General features: G+C 35.5%; 1 protein-coding gene across 1 annotated transcript; it reads right to left on the bottom strand.

The window, feature by feature from the left end:
- Positions 1-6,168: 6,168 nt before the first annotated feature.
- LOC146165630 (protein mono-ADP-ribosyltransferase PARP15-like) lies at positions 6,169-10,974 on the bottom strand. The gene is made up of 7 exons (XM_083382804.1): positions 10,910-10,974; positions 9,849-9,957; positions 9,138-9,380; positions 8,665-8,826; positions 7,115-7,248; positions 6,643-6,823; positions 6,169-6,476 (listed from the first exon to the last, which is right to left on the bottom strand). The coding sequence occupies exons 2-7, from the start codon at positions 9,853-9,855 to the stop codon at positions 6,214-6,216; spliced, it is 990 nt and encodes a 329-aa protein (XP_083238930.1). The 5' UTR covers positions 9,856-9,957; positions 10,910-10,974; the 3' UTR covers positions 6,169-6,213.
- Positions 10,975-11,528: the final 554 nt, after the last annotated feature.

Genomic DNA, 11,528 nt, shown 5'->3' with positions numbered 1-11,528 from the left:
ATAACCACGTAATGTTTATGGATGGTATAAGGTGCTTAATGGGTTTGTAACTACCAGGTTTGATATTCCTAATGTACAGTGGTAATAATAATGTTGCAATACCTGCAAATGCTTTTTATTGTACAAATCAATTCAAATTCTTTGTGGCAACTCTGTCATGCCGTGTTGCATCTGATTGGGCTTTTATGTTTACTTTGAACAACATCTATTGTGACGTCAGTATTGCATATTGTTTTTGTGGAAAGTCCAAACAATGCCACGCTTACAAATAAATGGGCTTGTGCATTTCTTCATTTAAATCCGACTGTTCTAGTCATTCAAGTTTTATAATCCATAAAAATTAGCCTCCATTATTTTTTGGCCCAAAGTTTAAATTTCTAACAGGCAACCTGTTGTACATATAGCGCTAGTGTTATGCAAAGGCTTTTTCAGTTGTATGCGAGCAAATTTCTGGTCACGAAATATTATTGCATTTGCAGGTATCTCCGCCTAAAAAATATTAACCTCCGTAAAACCTTTCGAGCTTTTTGACTTATTGTCCAATTAGGCAGACACAGTTCTCTAACGCCATATAAATGTAGTTTCTCACAATGCTTCCTACGTTTGGTGAAACTTTATTTCAGGGCCTTGCCTCTTCATGTATTACCGCGACAATCAATTCAAATTAGACGAGGTATTTCGGGAAAGTTCGAAAAATATATTTGATAAATATACTTTATGTAGATATTGCGTACGGTCATATTACCGGTATCAAATTTTCGACAGCCAACATGTAAAATACACCTCCGGGTTGTGTAACATTCTTTTAAACCGAAAGCGTTGCAGAACACGTATTCAAACAAATCGGCAGTATTTGAGAATTGTATCAACACACAATTGAATGCTAATAATGCGAAGCGCATGAAATTATTGTTGTTTAAATTGGTAAAACTTTAAATGGCATTATGATATTTTGGAAATAAATTGGTGACTTCACTACATTTAGGCGAAACGCTTTTTATTAAATTTTAGATGGTCAGGTACTATAGTCCTTGGCCTTTCAAGAAAGACTGTGGATATTCTCATGCACGTAAACAGTGCAATAACTTGATAAGTTTGTCTGAAATTGCATTTTGTAGACCAGGTTTTCAAGAAAATGTAGTAAGAAAAAAATAGTTTGGAATCATAATAATTTTGTCGTTTATCTAGGTCTAGCAAAAGTTGGTAAAAATTGTATCATGAAAAGATTTGTTCTACCTACTTGTTTTTAGCAAGGGTTCTTAAACTGGGCTCCATGAACCCCTTGGGGGTCCGCGAACTAGTTTAAGGGGGTCCATAAAGGCCTACTTAAATATTAGTGTATATTTAAGAAGTAATCAATTTTTTAAAGAAAACAGTTTTTTGAACGGTTTTGCACTGAATGCATTTAGACTCCATTTCACTTATATTTATATCACTTTTTTGGACTGAATTTGCAGCTTCATGTAGTCTATTTGTACTGTGAAGTCAATTTTATGACGTTATTTTGAATTTTTTTTGCCTACTGTGGTCCACGTCAGGAAAATAATAGGGTTCCGCGGTAAAAAATGTTTGAGAACCCCTGTGTTAGAGCGAGAAGCGTGATTTAATTTCTATGTTTTATTAATGTATTTTTTTTCTAGTTTCGCAAAATGTTGCCCGCCAAAAGCACATGGTTTTAACTTTAAGTTCCTAAACTGTAAATTGGTTATTTCTGTACTAGTCAGTTGCACTAATTTTACTCGAATTTAACTTAGAATTTGTAGGAAGTCATTAGTATTACGGGCGCTGGTCTAGAATCCTACTACATTTTTTTTACAGCAGTGAAGCGAGTTGTGAAAAATTTAAATTGCAAGAAAGAAAAGAAATAAATGGGGTCCTTCGTTTTCATACGTAGAACGTAACGTAAAAAATAAAAATCTACAAATACCGCATACCACAACGCAAATTATTTGGGTTCTCAAACGCTAACCTAAAAATATGCAATGCGGTATGCGGATTTGTAGATTTTTTTGCGTTATTTTCTACGTATCAAAACAAACAAACGCCGAAGTAAATATGGGAAAATAAATAAAATAATAATACTTGACCAACCCGAACCCAAACGCTAACCCGCACCTTAACCCAAACGATATGCGTTGAGCAATTAGTTGTGTGGTAGGATTCTAGATGATGCCCTATTACGGGGAACGCCGTGTTACGTACTGTTTGTTTAGTCATTTGGTGATAAACTTAAAGTGAAACTAAAATTTAGCTGTGCGTGTTTATATCCAAGATAATCCTGAATCCCTAACAAGTTGGTCAGAACATTTCTGGTAAATATATTTTCTTGTCGGCTAAGATAAACGCAAAATGCCATTTAATTAAGCGTAGTTTTGGCTTATGCTAAATTGTGAATATCCATATAAATATTGATACAAGATGGAAGTGCTTGTTCGCCATAGCCGTGTATGACGTCATAATCGCATTTCGTTATGTTGATTTTCGTACTGTTTAACAGAGGACCGTCACCGTTCTAAGACTCGTGCCCTGTGTGACAACTATAGGCAGTGTTGGCACAAGAGGACGGGGACGCGTTCCAACTAAACACCCATGCAACGACTGATGCAGGCCAGGATGCATAAGCCGCTTAATTGCAGCCACCATCGTCACACTATACTATTAAAGTTACATTGACACTTAAAACACGTAAAGCATGCCATGGCACGGGCTTAAAAACGTTCCTCAAAATGGGTTACAACGAACTAGAAAATGACGTACGATTTACGCAAAGTTTTTAATTTACATATAGTTAAAGTTGTCAACATATAGTTTTTGGAAATCATATCAATCCTTGATGAAGGGGGGCAACTAAAATAGAAGTTACTCTTCGGCTAAGTTTAACTGGTTCCTAACGCGCAAAACAAAGGAAAACTATTTTAGTTTACTTACGGCACAGCTTATAAATATACCATGGCGGCTCAATGGTGAAACGTTTGTAAACTTGGATGCCATAACAGCTGAGATCACCATACTGATGAAATACATCAAGGCGAATACCACTGGGTATAGCTAACAAAATTACAAAATCATTAGCAACAAGTTTAGATTGATTTTTTATATAACAGACAATTAAATATATATACTACTAGAATTTTCTTTCGAATAACAGAATCTGCCTGAATCCGAATGGTGAAAAACTAACGATTCTGGTTGCGCAACAATTACTAACATTAAACTATAAGTCATTATACTTATGATGCATTTAGTAGCGAAATATTGTTATCTTATAACATCAAATTCCAAACAAACTGATTTTCGGTTTACTAAGTTCTGCACTTGGTTTATTCTTCAAGTCGGGAAGTAATCAGTATGTTTGAGTGTGCAATGAAAGTGTGGCCGTGTTTAAAGAGTACAACATTAGCCGCCATTATGTGACAAAACATGCAAGATTTGGCAGTACTTATTCCGGCCCGCCAAGTACTTCATTTTCCCATATCTGGCCCGCCAACCGGGAAGTTGCCCGCCCCTGCTATAGGGTGATATCAAGACTGATCCGGTGGCAAAAAAGATAAAATTATCCAAAAAGATTAAAAGTGAAGCTAACGCAAAATAAATTATGGCTCAGTACCATGTTTGTCACGGAATTTGCATATCTCTATCTCTACTATTTTGTTTAATTGACCCTTTGTATAATTGGTATCAGACCGGTCAGCTGCACGCTTTGCCCAGCATATTATGTAACGGTTTAAGAATAAAATGTTAAGTATCACACATACTGTAGTAGGCCTAACCTACGGTTTAAACAGCGAGAATTGTTCATATAAGCTGTGGTTCTTAACTTTTCAAAACTTGCGGACGCGCGACCAGCCCCAATATGTTGCAGCTAAATTAGAAATCTTGAGAAAGCAATTCTATGCTAAGAAAAGGTGTTGAGCTACTTACGAGTTTTAAATGATCATCCCTGATGCCAAAACTGGCATCCATGAGACCAGCAATGCAGCAGGCCGATGCTGTAAAGATAACCACGCCCATTGACTTTGTGCCTTGGGCCTTCCAATAAGTGCTCGATAGACACAATATGAATATAAGAAAGCTTAAAACCTTAACAATAGACAGCAATAACATTAACCTCATAAAACCAATAACTTAAATGCAAAAAAAAGACATACTGTTCCAAGTTAATTTATGTAAATTTTATACTGATTAAATATCATCTTATTTAATTACTAATAAAAATCGTTTAACTTTTTTTAAATAATAAGTGTTGTATCCAAAATAAAAAAATAACTTACAAATTTAAACGCTTTATACTTCATTTTTTTGCTTTGTTAGACGTTGTATAGATGCTTATTGTGTCAGCTTGGAAGAAATAAATTCCAAAGAACTTTTAACATGCAAATTTCCGATCCAAAAACACCAGATTACCGGTACTTGAAACAATAAAAACTTGAAACTTGTACCAAAGGTTCTAAAAGTTATCTAGAACAAGCCTGAATTTATCGAACAAATTTCCATGTTCAAAACAAATGGCATGAAGTTAAATATTAAGCTGTTGGCAGGGGCGGACCAGGATTGTTGTTTGGGGGAGGGCCTTATAAAAAATCCAAAGGATTATTTCATAAAGTTACGTAAAAACGTAACGCCACAAGTTACGTTATGAATTTACACCAAAACGTGACGTATTTTTTAATTCAAAAATACTGAAAACACTACAATCGCAAACGCCAATGCTGTTATTAAACATCAATGATTGATTACTCCTCATGTTGTTTTAGTCTTTCCAGACCTTTTGTGCAAACAAAAGCCCTATTCAGTTTTCAGGAACTAAAACGAAACGACTGACAACTTTGTTAGCTTCAACATAAATCTCTAGTTAGTCAAAAATGTCAAACACATAAAGCCCAGGTGCGATAAATAGATTGCGTCACATCTACTTGTTAAGTGGTTCACTGTTATATCAATTCTCTAAAAGCTAAAACAATGCACATCAGCTCTGCTATTTGACACAAATGACAACTTGAATCGTTTCACACACGAAGGTTGATATCTGAAAGGGCTTCTGCAATAAGACCGAAATTAGAGTAACATCAACGTCAGAATGAAACACTGTTCGGAATAAAACCAAATTTAGACCAATATTATTAAATCCTTCTAAGGTTTAATTCGGTACAAGAACCCACCTCGTCTGAATAAGACCTAAACGGCATAAGGTTTAAAAATCCTTTTTTACCTAAGCCCAAACCCCACTGCTATCTTCACCAGTAAAAAAATTAAAACCAACTCAAATTTCAACCACACCCTTTGACCTCACCTTCAGCTTATTTTATTTGCGTGTAAAATGTTTTGCATTTTTGTTATGTTAAAAAGCAAGCACCGTGTAAAAACAACAGTTAAACTTAAAACGAATATATCTATTACGGAGTGTTGCTCTTCCAGCAGTATATATAATAGATCGACGTTTCGAATATATCTACTCTGCTAGTTCCTGCTTAATGTAACAGCCTTCCAATAACACAGACACCACACTTCCGTTGCGCCACTTTAAAGAGATTCTTTGTTCCTTGAGAGTGTTTTTCAGTAGCCATTTTGTTTACTTAGAAGAACTCCTTCGGAGAATTTACGCAGTGTTTGACCATAAAGTTACGCACTGTGTTAAATAGCGATTTAGAGGTAGACGCTTCGAATATCTCGGCTGCACATTAAAAGTTTGTTGATTTGTTAAGTATGGGGGTTCGGACTCGGACTAGGGATTCAGGAATCGACGAAGTGGGTTGATTTCGCTGGAGTTGAAATCGACACTTGGAACTCTAGTAAGACTGCTCTAGACTACTCGAGTCCCGCGTCCGACATGCGCATGCGCAGTACCAAATTGCCAAACCAAACAGTTAAAATCGTTAAGGTGGAATAGCATGGGGTGGCATATTTTCCAACGACGTATTGTGAGTGATGAGTTATTATGACACCCCTAAAATTAGATTGCTGTTTATTAATCCTAGGTTAGTTACGTAAGTGAGGAAAATACATGACGTAGAATCGAAGCCGGGCTCTAGACTCGATCGCACATTAGGCCGGAGTCACAATAACAGCTCGGGCAAGTATAAAAAAAATAGCCTACAAAAGCATAAATCATGCAAACGAAAAACATTTTTGAACTTTTGATGTATAAAAAAATAAACCTGGATCCAATCTCATTTATCAATGTCAATGTTGCTAAACATTTGGATATTGTGGAAGTTAATTATAAATCACAAGGTAAGCGGGGTAAACGCTTGCATCTTTAAACACAACAAACATAGATGGGTTTATAGTGTTGTCTACAACACTGTCAAAAGGGGAGCCATTTGCTTGCAACGGGGCAACTTTCATAGATGGATTGCCCTGGCAATATTCTCCCGTTATAACTTCAGCCAGAAACATATGCTTCGGGTTTCCTGATGCATAAGCGTCGGAATATTTTGCAGTTGTAGCAAAGTACACACCTTTTCCATACATAGTACCTTGAAAAAACAATATAAATGTAATAAATGACCTAAATCTATATTATCATATTATAAATATATAATTATAAAAACAAAAAGTGTATAATATACATTATAATAAGTTGTAGTAGTTTAATTTTACAACAAAATTTATTTGCGTTTACCGTTAGTTTACTTAACCTACCGTTAATGCCAGCATGACTTCTATCAAAGTTGTTATTACAAATGCTGTCACACACTTGAGCGTCGGTGCCATGGAATAATTCCCTTGTTATTATTGATCTACGTCCAACCAAAACATCAGTGATCTTCTTTTTTTGTGAGTGAAACTGTTTGTAGAGTGTTGGGTTTTGGATGCGTTCAATCTGAATGTCGCATAGTTAAAATAGATGCGTTAGTAATAATTTCCATTCAACCTTACACATTTTAGCATCTTAATTTTTGCATTTAAAACAACTTGATTGCTGTACGTTGTGTTGTGTGTTATTTTTAGTTTAGACGTTGCTCATAATCGGAGGAGTTTGCCAATTTTAATAGTATACCGTTTAATTTTTTACAATCAGAAAGTGACTTGCTTTAGTTGTGACTTGACAAGAACTACACTTATTTTCCTTTTGACCTAATTGAAACTTTTTGGTTTAGAATAATGTATGCACCTTAGAAACATTTCTTTGTAGAGTTAGATTGAAGAGTGCCAGAACACGTTGATATTCCTGTGAATTTTGTGAAAGAGCAACTCTTTTACAAAGTTGTCTTCCCATAGCAGACCAGTGGGTTGGTAGAACTGAAACTGACACGTCAGAAAATTAAGTAATGTTGGTGACAGGTTATATTCAATACCCTTTGGTATTATTACAATTAAACACGAGTAGCATTTACAGAAAGGGTGGAATCCATTTTTTATGGGGACTTATATAAATTGAAAAGTTGCCTCTAAATTACTTCTTTCAGTTGAGTAACTTTAACAAATGCTCACGGCGCCAACCCTAGGTTATAAGTCTAGTAAAAAAAATGTAAAAACGCGAGACGAATTTTTATGGTTTATCTGGTTAACTTAGATAAAAATTCGGAAAGTTTAAAGCAGGGGTGGGCAAACTACAGCCCGTGGGCCGCATGCGGCTTGCCAGTGTAAATCATCCAGGCCGCCAGCTCTTTCACAAACCGGGTTTGAGGCCATTACTCGTATTATTTGGCTATTTCGACAAACAAATATATATATTTAATAATGCGAAAATATTTCGATTTTGCGCAAATATCGTGTTCATATATCTAGTGTGTTGCGTTATGAGAAAATCTTTTTAAGCTAAAACTACACATTTTAACAACATAATTGTCAGTTGAAGCTAAACGGCCCGCAGAGGCCTTTCTTGGCTTGATTCAAGCCCGCCACTGAGAAAAGATTTCAAACCCTGGTTTAAAGCAGCGGTGTTTAACCTGCGGCCGTCGATAAAAAAATAAGAAAAAATACCGTTAATGTGTATTTCATTAAGCATGTTATTTAAGACTGATACATAAAGAATTCAGTGTAGAAGATGTGTAACAATCTGAATGGAGATGTCACATAAAGATAAAATAAGAATTGATGATACATATTCAACGGCTGAACAGGCATGTGTTATGCGAGTTGTGAGTGAAATTGTGGCAAAACTATGGGGCAGGTTGAGCGGTACTTATAGGTAGTTTTGTTTAAACGAATAAGATTGTGTGAAGGTTTCTAAACTGTTATTGACCAAATGGGGAGAAAATACATTGAGGATTAAATGTCCAGACACAAAAAAAAATCTGTATTTACTTAATAGGCCAAAAACCAAAAAGTTTGAATCATAAACCACAGGCAGTAAGACATGGTACCCCAGACCAACGAACTTGGTACCACCCTGGAACTTCATGCGCGCCGTTTCGACGACCAGCCGCTCAGCTGCGTTACGTGTCACACTGAAAAACCGAATTATTAAACCCAATAAAAGCATTTTTTTTCGCTTTGCGCGATAAGACGATATTTTAGTTCTATATTTTTGACCGAAATCATTTGAAAACAACAAGTATATGTTTAAGAATAATTGTCCTTTGAATATGACTTAATTTTCTGACATCATCTCTAAAATTACTGGCGGCCGTGAGATCGTTAAAGAAGGTTTGCCACCCCTGGTTTAAAATACCGTGGTTTAAGCAATAAACAGCTATACATCAACTATATAAATATTACCATTAGATTGTCTCAAAATCTTCTGTTTAAATGTGGCCACCATCGTAGGATTAAACACATAAATGGCAATCTTTCGCAGATTCTGAGGTTGGGTTTTCTCAAATTTGTCAATAGCCGTTCTAATGCATCCAGCCACGTCTTGCACTTGTAAGCCAATGTTGCCTGTTTAAAACACTGTTCAGTTAACCATAACTTGCAACGTAATATTTTATTTTTCCTAAGATGATTTGTTTATAGGTCCTTACAACGTAAAACAGCTTTAGCATGAAAAAATAGATCCCGAAATATCTTGAAGCGATAAAAGTTGGCTCTATCAAAAATACGATCTTATTGATTTGATAAAGTTAAAGACTTAAAACACGAAACCCTCTATTAAGCCTTATCGTCATATTAGAGTCTCGCTTGCAATTCCATACAAACGGTGTGCCATATTTATGAAACAAAAAACTTTGGCCAATCATTTATATGTTTACCTGTTCCAACTGGAGGCATTGCAAGCGACATTACTCCACGTTTGTCAGCTTCATCAAGCAATTCCAGCAACGCATTTTCAAGTGAATTTACATTTCTGGACACGTTGATATGAAATATGAAGTTGTACGACAAAGTACCAGCTTTGGTGATACGAAGATTGTTTGAGCTGTACAATGGGTTGTTGGCGCAATCATTTGCAATACTTTGCCCACCTTGGGCCACAAGCAGATTTCCAACTTGACCTAAGAAAAACATTCTATGTCATATCAAACAACAAACCAGGACTGCGGAGTTGGTTACAAATAATCCAAATCCGACTCAGGCCAAAATTTGCGGTAAAAAGTTTAGTTACCTCTAGTTGGTTGTGGTAAAAAGTTTAGTTACCTCTAGTTGGTTGTGGTAAAAAGTTTAGTGACCTCTAGTTGGTTGTGGTAAAAAGTTTAGTGACCTTTAGTTAGTAGTCCATTATTTTTCTATTTTTACCTTTTTAGGTAGAAATCACTGTATAGCATAGTAAATCATGGCCGAAATAAATTTGGTAGCGGATTGGCACCGATACCAGTCTAGTATCAGACATGTACCGATACTACCACATCAAAATTTTAAATGCCGTCACAAAATGTGTATTAGGTTGACGTCACAAAAAAACTGCCATTACGAGTTGATTTTATGTATGCAAGCGAAAATGCCTTCGGCACTACTGAACCCACCTGTCATGTCGAAATGGGAAGTCGAATTGACTATTGCGTCACACGCTGATAACGTAATGCTCCCCTGTACCACTGTGACGCCAATGTGAGGTTGACGTGCTTGGTTAGTCTGTACAGAAATATCTACGGAATTATTATCGCATTGATTGTCAAAACAACTTTCCTTTATAACGTGCTTAAAATGTATTGTATATGCTTAGTAATTATTAGGAATGAGATATCTGTGAGAAACTAGACTTGTCCAAGTTAAAAGAATAATATTGTTATTAATTTAGGCATGCATTTTGTAAACATTTGTTATTAGAACAAACCTAAATCTACAAAGACACAAAATGCGGTAACAGCCTGAATGGGATTCTTATTCTTTTTGTTTGTATTTTGTAAACAAAGTTAAAATAATAATAACACCATTACATATTTCGCCCATTCTATATTTTGCTAAAGTTGTTTTAGATCATTTTTAATTTTTTTTTTTTAGATCTAGATTTGTTGATATATCAAATGCCCCACAATCAATTATGGAGTCTGAGATATGGAATTCCGATTCCGTATGCCCTTTAGGAAACGTTCAATTTGTAGCTGTAAATGTACAGTTGCAATATTTTGCTCAACTTCCGATTGGAGGTAGCAATAGTAAATGATATACTCGGTCGAGTCTCAAGTAGACTACTCAAGTCAGACTCGGCGAACCCTTAAAAAAATTACTTATTCCAAACGTTTCAGGCGTTAGGAGGTTTAGTATAAATGCTAAACCCCCTAACATGTTGATACATGTGAATAGTATAGTTTACATGCTGCTTGAGAACAAGTATTTGCATGTTTGCATAACACGATTTTTGAGCTTAATCGTTGGAGTTTGTGAATGCAGGCAGAGACATATTTATTCGTTGTATGAGTGTTAATCTGAAAATGGGATTTAAGTGTCAATGCATCAATCAATTAAGTCATTTTATAAATAAAGTTATGGATCTGCTTTCTTTAACTTTAAACCTTCTTGTAGCCTTTATATAGGCATTACAGTTTACTAGGTTAATTTATTTACACATAATAGTTTAACTTACACTATTAGATGGCCTTGCGTTTTGTGTAGGTTGGCTTGAATTGCTGCTGTAGTTTGGATTATTGTGACCGCTTCCACCTGCTGAATTAAAATATATTTGAGATAACAACACTGTAGGGACTTGCAGTGCAATATTTGATATTTTTAAGTATTGTTCAACTATGGTTGTACGAAACTGTCCATGGTTTGTGCAAAACTGACTAATTACGTAAGTATCATCAAGGGCCACCTCAGCAAAGGCAAGAAAACATCACAAACAACTTTGTTTGTTTTGCCATGCGTATAGAAGATGCAGGAATTATTGTTTGGGTTTCACTTGGGCATCGTATACATGTATTCATTAAAAACAGTGGTTCCCAACATTTTTTTTTTGCACTATATTATATTTTCCGATACTAAGTTTTTGGTAGTGGTGCCAATACCGATCCAAAATTATAGAGTTATCACCTACACGGTTACTATTTAAGCTTTTCAGATGCACTTCAGTTTAACCTATAAATGCTGCGTGAATTTTAAATAGTTAGTGTTCAATTAGTGTTGGATTTGCGTGATAAAAATACAAAGCCCAACCCACCCTGGTTTATAAGTGATATATGTTTATTTCACTTTTTAATAATAAA

This window comes from Ascidiella aspersa, chromosome 2 (genome assembly GCF_963924565.1).
Source record: "Ascidiella aspersa chromosome 2, kaAscAspe10.2, whole genome shotgun sequence".
NCBI lineage: Eukaryota > Metazoa > Chordata > Ascidiacea > Phlebobranchia > Ascidiidae > Ascidiella > Ascidiella aspersa.
The sequence above is the reverse complement of the archived record's forward strand: the minus strand, read 5'-3'. Positions and strand labels throughout refer to the sequence as shown.

Excerpts from the sequence above, each read along its gene's own strand:
- LOC146165630 (XM_083382804.1), bottom strand. Across the intron at positions 7,249-8,664 it reads GATTTTGAGACAATCTAATG|TTTCAGTTCTACCAACCCAC; the intron begins GTAATATTTATA and ends CTGACGTGTCAG. Across the intron at positions 6,477-6,642 it reads AAGTCATGCTGGCATTAACG|GTACTATGTATGGAAAAGGT; the intron begins GTAGGTTAAGTA and ends TGTTTTTTCAAG.